Here is a 14,503-nt window from a genome sequence, read left to right as displayed (position 1 = left end):
ATGAATGATGGACGCACTGGGGGTTTTGAGTTTCTATTGAGTTGTTGTGCTACTGAAGCCTTTACTGACTCCAGTCTCAACTGATCCAATTCATGTACTGTATGATACTAGCTACAGTTAAACTACAACCACCAGCAGGCTGATGGAACTACAAACATGGCTACTCCGGTCTGGCCATCTGGTCATAGCTCAGTGTGGCTGGAATAATGAGACAGGCTTCTCTTTGTGGTGAATCAATCGTTGGGTGTTAAGTGCTGCTGGGGCTCAAAATGGATTATGTGTGTGAGGAGTCAGTGGACTAGCTGAGAGCTACAGGGCTGATGGGCGGGAATAAACAAACACCTCAAACTTGAGCCATAACACCACAACAACAGCCCATTTCAACACTCATCACTCAAAGTACAATGTATCCTAATAAACATGTATCTAGGCTACATTTTAATAAGCCTACACTGTCTGTTAATGTAACTACAGAGATTGTCAAGTGATAGGCCTACACGAGGAGCTGGTAGGTCTTAACAAGGGTAGTTAACTACTGCTCTAAATGTCAGAGGACAACAGACAAATAAGCATACAGCAAGCTGGCATTTACAGTTGAGTAGTAGAGTTGTATAGGCCTACTACTGCTGAGCTCTTCAGTCACTAAAGCAAAAAATAAAAAATTCAATAAAATGTTTTAAACCAGTGCCACACAACGACACTCTCAAACATTTACACTCGATTTGCACACACAGCAGAAAACTAGAGACAGTCTGTTTATGCAGTACATCTGTTTATATAGCATGCCATTATTATTAATAGATAGGAACTCCTGTCTGTTTTCTCTCTCTCCATCTGTGTGTGTGATCCTAAGGAGAGCAGCACTACTCCGAACTGTCACTAACCAAACTGTTAATTGCTGTCTATTATTAAACGAGACCACAAGTAGAAGTGAGTTCACCCACCATTTGTAACAGTGAATTAAGGCTTCTCCATCACTCAGACTTTTTCAGAAGTGCCCTGTGACATATTAAACAGCCCAATCTAATTGATTTGATCAATGTAAAATAGATTTCACACATCTTTTTGAGCAGACTGGTCTCTGTAACAGCTAGACGCAACATAGTAAACGTAAATCTGGGACACTCAAATTAGTATGATATGTTACATAAGATTACATAAGGTTACTTAAGGCAAAAACAGAAGGAGGGTGCTTGGTCGGGGTGAATGGGTTGGCCTATAACATGGACGTCTAGCAACCAAAAGGTTGCGTGTTTGGATCTCATCACGGAGAACTTTAGCATTTTAGATAATTAGAAACTACTTACTATTTTTTAGCTACTTTGCATGTTAGTTATCCCTAACCCCTAGAGCTAGCTAACATTAATGTTAGCTACCTAGCTAACGTTAGTCACAACAAATTGGAATTAGTATTGTACATTTTGTAATTCGTAACATATTGTGCAAATTGCCTTTCGGAACACATCGTACGAACTGCAATTCGTAACACATCGTACGAAATGGATGATGGACATCCACAAATGAATAGATACCATACGAAACGTAGCATATACTACTAAATGGAGTGTCTCGGATTTACATACAGACTCATACGAAATGCTCTGAGACCATGTTGTTTTGAGAGAGTTGTTTTGATTAGTTTGTAACCACTGAGAGGCCATCGTTGTGGCTGTATCCCAGGGGGGCTGTGTTTGATGATGTGCACAGGCTATTTGATTCTACTATGATCTCTTGTTAGGCTATTGTCCTCACATTGAGACATTTCAGAAAGCAACTCTTGAATGATTATTACAGGTGAGTAGTGACAAAAGTAACTTTTTTAGTATCAAATAAAACACATTTTGAAATTATACTCAGCAGATTTGATGGAAAATCCCAAAGTGCCAGGACCCACGGCCAAAGGTCTGGTGATGGCAGAATAGTATAGAGGCCTTGGAAAATGACTGAAAATGTTTCTCCACACCTGGTCTCCTGTTTCAGTTTCAATCATCCAACTGGGTCTGGGTGAGACCTGGACAGTCGGAATCCATGATGACTCCATGGAGTCATGCGTTTCAGCGGTAAGCTGTGAAGAGCTCAATAGGCACAGTGTGAAACTGTACTATTATTCAATGTTCACACAGTGGGGACAGGGGAGCAGATTCAGGGAGAGAATTGACTTCAGTAAGTCAGTCACCAATGGTAACTCTACTTTTCCATCACATACGTTCTCTCCTTCCTCTGCAAAACTGAAACATTACATTACTCATGCACCCCGGGGTGCTTTGAACCGCATGGCACAGATCCAGCAATACTGTGATTCACCCACCAAGGAGGAGACTTGCATAACACCATATTATTTATTTATTATTTTTTGTCAAAACAAGGCAAACGCTGAATTCCCACATTAACAAGAGAGTTTAGCAGTCGACAGCCTTGTAGGTCTATAGAACGTGCAGCATAATTTCAACAGTACTATCGCTTGAGAAACAGACACAATAACTATGTGATGAGGAAGAGAGCCTTGACCTAATTTCTGACAAGAGGAAAACCTCTATGATCTCCTTTTTTACACTGTAAATTACACGAAGGCAATTTCTATCCTAGCTACTAGAGAAAAATGCACTGACTCTGCAAAGCAAATTGGAAGATTGTGTTAAATGTTGAGAGCCTAGGTTACTTCTGATGGTAAATATATTATGTAAAGTATAAATAAACAAATAAACTTATTTTTAAAAATCCAGTCATAAGCTATACATAGTATCATACAGTTAATACATCAAAAGCCTTATCCAATAAAATAGTAATCTCTCTATATCCTCATTTCTCAAAAACACTCTGCCAACACTAGGCGAAAATAATAACGATGGTATTTTGATTACATTAACTATAGTAGCTAATCAAATGAAAATAGGTCAGTGTTTTTATCCTCCGCGGCAACATAGCAGGGGGAGGGAGTCGTGCTTGCCCGGTTATAGACTGCAGTTCTCACCACTTGACAGCGGACGGCTGATTGTTGTTGTTTTTATCTGGGACACACACGTAGGAGCGTTTACGGGACACAACACCTATTTCTCTTTCCCCCGTCTAAAATCCTTACCTTCGGACAGTTCCAAATCCAACTCCGCCAATTGGTCCTTGACCTCTTTCGGTAGTGCCAACATATCCACGCCTCGGTCCGCCATCGTTGCAGGAATAAAACGTAGAATGTTTACAAATTAAAAGTGGTGACAAGTTCCTGAATCAACGAGAAAAGCAAAAATCAAGACAGTACTCCATCCTTTCGACTCCCTAACACCGCCATAACTGTGAGCAATGAACAACTCACCAAAGGAATCTGTCACATGACCATGTCTGATGTTAATGGTTGTGACTGGAGCATGAAATCAATCAATAGACTGCCTGCTCCCCCTGGCGTTACTGTATGGCAGGGATCATCAACTAGATTCAGCCATCAACTATATTTTCTTGAGCGGTTGGTGAGGGGCCGGAACATAACTACAAATCATTTGTAGACTGCAAATTGCCAGCAATAAACCCAAATAGATGTCTGACAATCATTTCAAACATTGCTTACATGTGTATACAATCACGTGTCTCTCTATTATGCGTGGGAACAGATTTCTTAAATTAAAATCACTGGAGCTGATTTCCTGGTGTTTTTACAGTCTTTTATGTCAGACTATGAACAATCAAAAAAAACTTTGGGGGCCAAATAAAACCACCCACATTTCAAATTCGGCCCACCAGTTGGTGAATCCTGCTGTATGGAAAATGAATGTTTATGAGCATTTCACACATCACTGACTGAACACACACTGGGCTACTGTTTATGAAACTATGGTCCATAATATCGGTCAGTCAACTATTGCAATTTCATGACTAGATGAACATACTAACATCACACAAATGTCTGGAGCACAATTTTAGAGGCTAATTCTAAATTCCACAAGTCAATTTTCACTTAGTCATGCATTCATGTCAGTGGGAGACTTAGTGAAAAATAAATTTAGTGGAAGTTAAGGATTCTCCCCTTACGCTCTATACACAGTCACATGCAGGGTCTAGCTCGCTCTCTGGCATACAGAAGCCTTCTCGTTTCCTGTGCTTGTTGTGTACACGTATGCCACCAGCCCATCCTAATCCCTGAGCACATCAGACAGCTTCTGCTCCTACTGTCATGGAGCTCTATACCAAGGGGATAGGCACTTAGATACTAAGCATGAAAAAGATTAACCTAAACCCCTTGTTGCCAGTAACTTGTTTATTTTGCCGGAGATCTTTTATTAGTTGAGACTATACACAAGTTAAATTTCCCCCGCCTTGAGGTGTAATTATTTTGGGCAAAAACACCCTCTCGACGGATTGGAGACAAATTCCATAATAGTTTGTGGGAGGTTACACCCTGGGTTCACTGTTGAAGACAGACATATCCATCCTCTTGACAGAACACGAGGGGAAAGGTAACATGACGCAGGGTTCAGTTACAGCAATAACAAAATTATGAATAGAGCACTGACATGTTAAAAAAAGATTAAACAAACAAGGTATTCAACACAAAATGTGAAGAAAAAAAGACATCACTCAATGACATTTGATAACAAATATTTCAGTGACGTGTCTTACAAAAGTGATATACTCCAAAAGACAGTATAGTTTTTTAAATGTTGGAAAGCACCCGAGAGCAGGACATGATCTTCATATAGACGTCCCCTAATGGAGATTTGCATTCAAGAATATGTCGTAGGTTTACATTTTCTCTTAATAGACATCCCCTAATCGAGATTTGCATTCAAGAATATGTTGTAGGTTTACATTTTCTCTTATCATTTAGAATGTAATTGGTTTTCATTGAATTAGAACAAACCATTCTACCACTGTATTCACTACACACGTTTTAGCTAAATGCAGGAACATTAATATTTGTTTTGAATATAAAAATATATTGCACTACTTTTTCCTCAACTTAGCCTGGGTAAATGATTTATAAATCTAATGAAAAGTTTGTTGATTACTACATAAAGTATAATCTAAAACCTAACCATTTCAAGTGTTATATTAGGACATTGTCAATGTTTGCATCAGTCATTTGATATCACTTTAAAAAGTGGGAGAGAAAAGCAGTATGATAAAAACCAGCAATAATATGAGCAGACACCAGCACACAGACAGTGGTCTTCATCAGTCTCCTCTAATATCCATGCAGTCAATAAGGGTTTCATACACATTGTCAGAATGCAGAATTCCTATTAAAAAAACAATAATACACATTTTTTTAAAGGCCAGACATTGAATATACTCATACTTTGGCTCACTCCATGACAAAGGGAAAACAATAGCTCACGCTTATTCAGCCCTAAAAATAGTTTCCCCATGGATTAACAGCTGCATGAAGATAAATATGTAAGGAGAGATTTACACTGTAGACAGGGGAGAGTTGCAAATAGACAAAAACACACTACATTCAGTGATCGAGTGTGTGTATGTCACGGGGTGTGAGTATGTACATACGCAATGACAGTGCTTCCAAGCAGGGATCCATCAGAAAAGGGGCAAAAGGGGCGGGACGACTCGTTCAGTGATTATCATTGGCTGTGAGCGAGTGTGTGTGTGTGTGTGTGTGTTTGGGGGGGTAGGGTGGGGGGTTTGTGTGGCTTTGACAGGATGTCAACTCCCAACATCCTTTCCTGGCTGCCACTGTATCCAAGGTCTGAGCATAGGTTGGAGACAGTACTTCTCACCCCCCCTTCTATTAACAACTGGTGGGATTTCAGATTTCAAATCAGGTCCCTTTCAATCGCTCACATAATTGTACCAGTCCGGACTCCTAATGTTCTTATTGGCTCCCTGCGCATCATCTGGGGGCGGGCTGAGGCTGTGGCGCCATGAGGACCCCTCCCTGGTGGGCCGCCCCCATCCCGGCCAGGACCGACATGGCCACTGCCTCAGCCGCGCATACGCTCAGCCCGTTGACGGTGATGGCACCAGGGCTGGGGACAGGGGCCGAAGGCCCGTGCTGGATGGCCAAGGCTGTGGAGCCCGTAGGCTCGGAGGGGGGATCCCTGGAGCTCTCCACTCCTCCTGCAGCTACAGAGAGAGAGAGAGAAACATTCACCCTTAAAGAGAGGTGACAGGCAAGCAATAGATTAGATGGATGAGTTGGATCGGTAGGTAGGTGAATAGATGTACAAGTTGATTGGGAACAGATAAATGAGGCTAAATTAAAAATCAAACAGATGGAGTGAATGACAGACTTGTGTGATTGATAGTTGATTCATGTATACTATATATACACAAAAGTATGTGGACATACTTCAAATTAGTGGATTTGGCTATTTCAGCCACACGCGTTGCTGACAAGTGTATAAAATCGAACACACAGCCATGCACTCTCCGTAGACAAACAATGGCAGTAGAATGGCCTTACTGAAGAGCCCAGTGCCTTTCAACGTGGCACCGTCATAGGACGCCACCTTTCCAACAAGTCAGTTCGTCAAATTTCTGCCAGAGCTGCCCCAGTCAACTGTAAGTGCTGTTATTGTGAAGTGGAAACATTTAGGAGCAACAACGGCTCAACCGCAAAGTGGTAGGCCACACAAGCTCACAGAACGGGACCGCCGAGTACTGAAGCGCGTAAAAATTGTCCGTCCTCGATTGCACCGCTCACTGCCAAGTTCCAAACTGTCTCTGGAAGCAACGTCAGCACAATAACTGTTCGTCGGGAGCTTCATGAAATAGGTTTCCATAGCCAAGCAGCCGCACACAAGCCTAAGATCACCATGTGCAATGCCAAGCGTCGGCTGGAGTCGTGTAAAGCTCGCCACCATTGGACTCTGGAGCAGTGGAAACGCATTCTCTGGAGTGATGAATCACGCTTCACCATCTGGCAGTCCGACAGACAAATCTGGTTTTGGCGGATGCCAGGAGAATGTGCCCCAATGCATAGTGCTAACTGTAAAGTTTGGTGAAAGAAGAATAATGGTCTAGGGCTGAAGGGAAATCTCAACGCTACAGCATTCAATGACATTCTAGACGATTCTGTGCTTCCAGCTAGCAACAGTTTGGGGGAGACCCTTTCCTGTTTCAGCATGACAACGCCCAAAGTCCACAAAGCGAGTCCATACAGAAATGTTTTGTTGAGATTGGTGTGTAAGAACTTGACTGGCCTGACCTCAACTTCATCAAACACCTTTGGGGTGAATTGGAACACCGACTGCGAGCCAAGCCTAATCGCCCAACATCAGTGCCTGACCTCACTAATGCTCGAGGCTGAATGGAAGCAAGTCCCCACAGCAATATCCCAACACCTAGTAGAAAGCCTTCCCAGAAGAGTGGAGGCTGTTATAGCAGCAAAAGGGGGACCAACTCAATATTAGTGCCAATGATTTAGGAATGAGATGCTCGACGAGTTGGTGTCCACATACTTTTGGTCATGTAGTGTATGTTGTCTTAATTACCTAAGTAGGCAGCCGCCTTCTGCATGGCAGTGACAGGGCAGTCTTTGTGGGCCAGTAGCAGCTGTTTCAGTTGTGTCACCTCGTTTCTCAGCAGACCCACTTCATTCTGATAGAAACAGAACATCACATATACGCATGAACACACAAGACAATGTACACACAACATTTGTCTTCTCAACCACTGACAATCATACACCAAAACCCCATGGGCACAAGAATCATATTAGGGCTTCGACGGGTTCATGGTTTTAAAGATGCACTATGCAGAAATCACTTTGCCATTTCCTGGTTGCTAAAATTATAATAGTTACCAAAACAAGGAAGTATAGTGTAGAGAATCATTGTACCATCTAAAACCACTGTGAAATATATTTTCCATAACCAAATATATTGTATTTTCAACTGGTGTACAAAACCAAAAGGAAGACAAAACCAAAATATAAGAATGGGAAGCATAGAAATAAACCACATAGAACAGATCTGCCGCTTCTTAGACTTGCTTTCAACGAGAAAGAAATGTGAGTTATAGATATGTCAATGTGAATTTGGTCAGGTCGACCAAAAAGTTATATATTGCCTTTTATGGTTGATTGTAACTGACTCTAATAGACAGTTACAGTCTAGGTCCAGTTACAGTCATAGTGCAGTAGACTCACGGTCAAAGAGACGTTCATGGTAGCCAGGTCCTCTGCCTTCCTTTCCAGTGAGCCAACCCAAACCTTGCGTTTCTGTCGGCAGCGAGATGCCGCCGCCCTGTTCCTCTCCAGGAAGCGCTGCCTTCTCTCATCTGGGTCGGCCTCCGCACCCCGCCGCCTCCTACCCCCGGTGGGCTGGGCCGGGGATACCTGGGGAGGACGGGGAGAGTGTTATACACCTTGGACTAGGTATGTGTGCATGAGTGTGTGTATGAGAGAGAGAGATAGAGAGAGAAAATGTGAGTGTGAGCTTGTGTGTGAGTGTGTGAGTGTAAAAGTGCATTTGAATGTGTATTTCAAAGTGTGCCCGTGTATACGCCTCTCACCATCATGTCCTCTGAATGTAGACTATACCCAAATGGAGAGGAGGAGCCACTGCTGGTTTGCTGTGTGAGTATATGTAAATCATATATGCATGAGTGTGCCTGTGCATTTTTGTATTCACTGTTTGTGCACAAAATGTACGCAAATACATGCAAGCGACATGAGATAATGCATTACCAAATATATAGGGTCAGACGGAACCTGCAGAGAAGTTCTCTTATCAATACCTTTATAGAGTTGCCAGCATATTTAATCTACAAAACATGGTTTGTAGCAGCTTTTAGTTTGTTCAGTGTTCTTTCCAGCATTTTTATCATTTCTGGAGATAAAGGCCACCCTGCCTCTAGCAGATTCCACCTGACTCTTAGGTATTGAATAAGTATGTATGTGTTTTACCTGTGGCTGTGCAGGTGAGGGGGTGTCAGAATGCTGCGAGGGCTGCTGGCTCTGCTCATGTCTCTGGGGGACAGCGGGGCTGGACCCTGGCCCCCTCCCACCCCCCCTGTGCCCTCTCCCACCCCCCCTGTGCCCCCTCCAGTCCCGTTCTGAGCCCCCGGGCCATGCTGTTGCTGGGTCAGCGCCGCCTTCAGCCTCTACAGAGAGGGATGGACACACAGAAATGCCATACAGATGTCAACAACATGCCTTCCTAGGGTTGCAAAACTACAAGTTATTTTGGTAATTAACAGTTACTGGTAACATTGCCTCCCTTTGCCTACCACTGACACGGGTAGGCCCACTGCTATTTGGTCCTTAACTTTGTGTGTGGTGTGTAGTGTGTGTCCGCCAGTGCATGCGCCTCTCACCATCTTGGCCTCCGAGTGTAGACTATACCCAGATGGGGAGGAGGAGCCGCTGCTGGTCCCACCAATCGGAGGGCCTGGAATCCCAGGGATGTTGGGCACCATATTAAATGGCCTCGCCAGCTACACATTACACAAGAAGAGACTAAATATGAGGAAAAAATAACACTTACCAATATCTGCCATTATCAAGTCTGTTATTGTTAATTAGACATCTACTACTTTCACTAAAACTGAAGATGTAAAAAGGCATTATAAATAAATGTGATTGATTCTCACAGATATGACTGAGGTCATATTTGGGCTGGGGAGGAGAGGGACCGTCTGTCCGTTGGGGAGATGCATTACCAGTGGGAAGGAGCCTGTCGGAGAGCTGAGAACAGGAGATTGGTATAAATGAAATAGACAAGAGAGAATACAAATATAGACAGATGTTGGTAGATTAGACTCACCCCAGTTGTCTGTTGGAGGGTGGGGTTTGTGTGATGACAGAAGTCGGCGACGGCAGTGTCGGGTGCAAGGGGTCGTAACCAAGGTGAATGGGGAGGGACCCAGGCCGTACAATGGTTGGCGTGGGGGTGGAGCTCAACACTGGCCGTGGAGGAGGAAGAGTCTCCTGTCAACACACATCACATCCAGTCAGAGAAACCCAGGTGGGAGTTGAACACTACAGGCCGCTGAGCTGAACCCACTAAGACACCCACTACTTTTTGCTGACATCTTCTTTACTTGCCTCATAGTTAAGTAATTACTTTACTCTCTGGCCACCACTGTTCCTTACTCTCTCTCTCTCACCCAATTTACCATGCAAACTTGACAAGAGGAAAGAACACACATCGATTCGTCTGTTCAACCATACAACCTGATCGCCCCGCCCCCAGGACATACCTTTCCTCTCCCCATTGGCTCCTTGCTACTGTCCGACATGCTGGAGGTGGAGTCAGGACTGCCTGGCGGGGAGGAGTCAACCTCCAGAGGCCCCTCATCCTCCTCCTTCACCCCAGACAGGGTCTGTAGGGGTGGTGCCGGAAGATGAGGGGTGGGGAGCTGTGTGGGGACCAACAATCAGACACAACATTAATAAATTGGTCAAACTACCCATGTTTAAAAACCAAACCCATCCTATCCCCTCCACCGTCCTCACCCTCACCGGGTTTTTGTTCCTCTGGTCGTCCTCATGGGCCTTCCGGAACTCCTGTTCGAAGGAGCTGGCCAGCTCATTGAACAGACCCACCTCCTCACAGTTCTTCAGGAAGCGGGTGGGCGTGGGGGTCTGGTCTGGTGGTAGAGAGAAAGAGGAGACACTGGTTTAGAGGCTTCATAGTACAGGTAAATCCCCTCTGTCAACAACAGAGATTACTCATCTGTCCACACAGGGTGGTGTTGGTTTGATTGCTAGACAAAAATGTTTCTCTCATAATTTTGTCATACAGTCAAATTGAGAAATTCTAGGAATAGTAAAGGTAAGCACCTGCGATGATGACGGAGTCAGTTCTGGCAGGACCAAATTTTAGGGTCATCTCATGCTTATGTTTGTGGACTGATAGATGGTCTTCATTGGTAAATCTCTGTACACAAAGAAAATGCAAGACACTGGTGAAAGTAATCTGATGGCTCCTAAAAATCCGAGATCTGTAAAGACAGGAGGGAGAGTGGGAAAAGAGAATGAAGGATGAAGAGAAAAGGAGGGTAAATTAGACCCTACCTGTCCACAGCCTGGGGCGGTGCACACAAAAGGTCGATCGTCCCCCATCTCACACAAAGAGCCTGCAATGAAAAGGTTTGGGAGAGGAAGAGAATGAAAGTGTTATTTTGTCTCTGCCTCTAAAATCTTGGTAGATTAAAAAATAAAAACAGGCTGTATTGGCTAATACATTATGATTAACAAATAGATATTCATAAGGATTTCCTACTGCCTACATGTTCAGTATTTCCAACTAAAGCACCTTGTTAACACTACAATGAAGAAAAACGAAAAATGCTAACGTTAGTATCAAACAAATATATTAATGCTGACATGAACAATTTTCTTGGTGACAAAACGTTATTAAACATATGTGCCAGCTGGCAAGTCAAAATGTGATAGTCTTAACTAGTTAGTGTTTTTGAATAGTAAAATACGTATTTAAGTTACTAACGTTATTGTCCTAGCTAAATGGCCTCCTCTCTGCTGACTGTCAACAAACAGCGCAGTTCACATGGGGTGAATTCATTACGTCTTGCAACGGAAACCGTTTAAGAACCAAATCGAGCAAACGGAACTAAACCGGGAGGAACCAAGCGGAATATTTTCCAATATAAACTCGTTTTCGTTGCAAAACGTTTTCAGTTTGGAGTAAACGGTTTCTGTTGCAAAATGGTTTGCAACAGAATCTGCGTAATTAACGCACCATGCCGTTGTCGACTGTCTCAACCCTGGCTAACTATGGGCCAATGATCACAACAGCACGTCAAGTTAGATATAGCTAGCTAGCAACATAATGTTAGACAGGACGAAGAATGGACTTCACTATGCAATATCTGACAGGCCATCATCATCAGATGAGATGTTTTGGTACAGGCAGTAAGGTTACAGCAGACCAACCACATTGGCAATAACGGCCGAGCGAATTAAAAGGGCTTCTTGGTGGTCTCTTTGCTAAATTCGCTAGCTTTATTTACCTTCCCCTTTTTTCAGCTAAAAACTTGCTAGCTAACGCCTTGCCAGATGGTATTGTACAGAACACACAGGCTAGTTAGCTAGCTAACGTTATGTTAGCTGGCTAGGCTAACGTTAAAGCCCTGACACAATTCGAGGCGCGTCAAATAAGTATTTCAGGATGGGGAAGGTAAATGTGACAGACGGTCAATACACCTGTTCCCCGACAAAAGCTATTGGGTAAAATATTGATATCTGAACACGAGCAACTCAAATGTTTACAAACTCACCCAACGTCCCTACCTCTCCCCTTCTCTGCTACTGGAACTCCTACACTGCGCTGCCTGCGTTGGGTTGAAATCGCGCGAGAGGTGAAAGCGTTCCATTTTTTTACATAACAGGATTACTGGGGTGAAAAATCCGAGATTATGTAAACATGAGGCGGTTTGCATGTGTCCTCAAATGGCAAAAAATAAATATGATGAGAGCCCTGCAATTTACAAATCACGGTGTTTTTCATAACATTTTCATCATAATATGATACATTGTATGTTGTATGCTTGATGTAAATGCAAGCCTACACATATGTATAATGGCAGAATATTTTCTATTTGTGGAAAATTGCAGTCCCTATGTATGGTAATCCTTTCAGGGCCGGCCCTAACCTTTTGGGGGCCCTAAAGGAGATTTGGTTGGGGGGACCCCCCCGCCTTGTAAACAAAGCATTTTAGTTTTAGCAGTGCTGATTATTAAACAAAGAAAAGAAAAGGCACTTTCACCCAAATATGTCCAATATAAACTCAGTGCTTTTCTTTGGGACAACAACTCCCATTGTTAGGGCGGAGACATGATCATCTCATCATAATATACAGATCTCTGGACGGATACACTTATGCCTGCTACATTAGTTTAGACCACATGAGATGATTGTACACAACACAATGACGAGAGGGACAGAGACAGTTTGTGAAAGTATGCCGTATCTACTTGGAAGAACTAGTCAAATTATTTTGTAAGACAGCTCTGCAGCATACTTAGGCAGGCTAGTGAAACAGGATGACTAATGACAGTACAGTGTGGCTAGAACATATAATGAACAAAAATATAAACGCAATATGCAATAATTTCAACAATTTTACTGAGATACAGTTCATATAAGGAAATCAATCCACCTACTGGGGAACCAGGCCCAGCCAACCAGAATGTTTTTCCCCACAAAAGTGCTTTATTACAGACCGAAATACTCCTCAGTTTCAACTGTCCCGGTGGCTGGTCTCAGATGATCCCGCAGGTGAAGAAGCCGAATGTAGAGGTCCTGGGGTGGTGTGGTTTCACGTGGTCTGCGGTTGTGACTCCGGTTGCACATACTGCCAAATTCTCTAAAACGATGTTGGAGGAAGCTTATGATAGAGAAATGGACATGCACTTCTCTGGCAACAGCTCAGGTGAACAGTCCTGCAGTCAGCATGCCAATTGCATTTTCCCTCAAAGCTTGATACATCTGTGGCATTGTGTTGTGTGACAAAACTGCACATTTTAGAATGACCTATTATTGTCCCCAGCACAAGGTTCACCTGTGTAATGATCATGCTGTTGAATCAGCTTCTTGATATGCCACACCTGTTAGGTGGATGGATTATCTTGGCAAAGGAGAAATGCTCACCAACAGGGATGTTGTGAGCATTTGTAGCTCAGTTGGTAGAGCATGGCGCTTGTAACGCCAGGGTAGTGGGTTCGATTCCCGGGACCACCCATACGTAGAATGTATGCACACATGACTGTAAGTCGCTTTGGATAAAAGCGTCCGCTAAATGGCATATATATGTAAACAAATGTGTAGCCAAAATTTTGAATTTATATTTTTGTTCAGTGTAGATAACATTGGGATGGTCTGTCTGACTGGCTGGCTGCAACTGCCTGAGTAGAAATGAAAAGATGTCTTAAGAGAATAAAAAATATAGTAATATAATAAAAACTATAATAAAAAGTAATATACAAATATTTTTATTCAGTCATTTCCTATTGATGTCTACCCAATGTGGACCTGCAGAGACAATGGAATATTTTCAATAATTTTGGCTTTGAAATTTCCATTAAGTTCTAAAATAATTGTAATGTGATAACGCATTTAATGTCAAATAAAACATTGAAAACCATGATAACTTTAAGAATCAAACCGAATCCAAACCAATCTCAAAAAGCACTAATCGATCCGCACTATCAGTGACTGAGAAACTGTTGATGCACAACCAAATTACACATGGTTTATTCTACGACTCTCACTCTCAATGGTAAATTGAGACCCTGACAACTGCATTTTTTTATGAATTGGTCCGGGGCCCCCTAAGTAACCGCTTGTCAGTTATGCCTGGCCCTGTAGCTATCCAACAACAGATGGTACCAAATCTGGTACCAAATCTGTCACAAACTCATCTATTTTCTCTGCTGTATTTGTACTCTACAATCTTATTTCCACAGCAGCCATTCAAGAGTATAATATGACAACAAGCCAGTCTGTCTCACCTATATGGAATTCAAGATCCAAAGAATGGGAGGTCAACTCACTGCCTTGGCATTTGTTGATGATTGAACCAGTGTGACCTTCAG

The 14,503-nt window shown here is 42.9% G+C and overlaps 2 protein-coding genes across 5 annotated transcripts in view; both read right to left on the bottom strand.

Moving 5' to 3' along the window:
• LOC118388630 (disco-interacting protein 2 homolog B-A) overlaps nucleotides 1-3,314 on the bottom strand; it is an 86,397-nt gene extending 83,083 nt beyond the window's left edge. For 2 of the 4 annotated variants that reach the window (XM_035777879.2, XM_035777880.2), the window contains exon 1: nucleotides 3,080-3,314. In XM_035777879.2, coding sequence (XP_035633772.1) covers nucleotides 3,080-3,164 — 85 coding nt within the window. In that variant the 5' untranslated portion in view covers nucleotides 3,165-3,314. The remainder of the gene's footprint in view (nucleotides 1-3,079) is intronic. The other 2 variants (XM_035777881.2, XM_035777882.2) reach the window with 1 other exon arrangement.
• Nucleotides 3,315-4,225: 911 nt separating this feature from the next.
• LOC118388629 (cyclic AMP-dependent transcription factor ATF-7-like) lies at nucleotides 4,226-12,294 on the bottom strand. Its single transcript, XM_035777878.2, has 13 exons — nucleotides 12,187-12,294; nucleotides 10,964-11,025; nucleotides 10,730-10,826; nucleotides 10,403-10,536; nucleotides 10,147-10,305; nucleotides 9,711-9,874; nucleotides 9,538-9,631; nucleotides 9,262-9,381; nucleotides 9,007-9,048; nucleotides 8,852-8,902; nucleotides 8,093-8,281; nucleotides 7,437-7,542; nucleotides 4,226-6,066 (listed from the first exon to the last, which is right to left on the bottom strand). The coding sequence occupies exons 2-13, from the start codon at nucleotides 11,009-11,011 to the stop codon at nucleotides 5,834-5,836; spliced, it is 1,437 nt and encodes a 478-aa protein (XP_035633771.1). The 5' UTR covers nucleotides 11,012-11,025; nucleotides 12,187-12,294; the 3' UTR covers nucleotides 4,226-5,833.
• Between the last annotated feature and the right edge of the window lie 2,209 nt (nucleotides 12,295-14,503).

This window comes from Oncorhynchus keta, chromosome 10 (assembly GCF_023373465.1).
Source record: "Oncorhynchus keta strain PuntledgeMale-10-30-2019 chromosome 10, Oket_V2, whole genome shotgun sequence".
NCBI lineage: Eukaryota > Metazoa > Chordata > Actinopteri > Salmoniformes > Salmonidae > Oncorhynchus > Oncorhynchus keta.
Note: the sequence above shows the minus strand (reverse complement) of the source record. Positions and strands in the feature narration are given on the sequence as shown.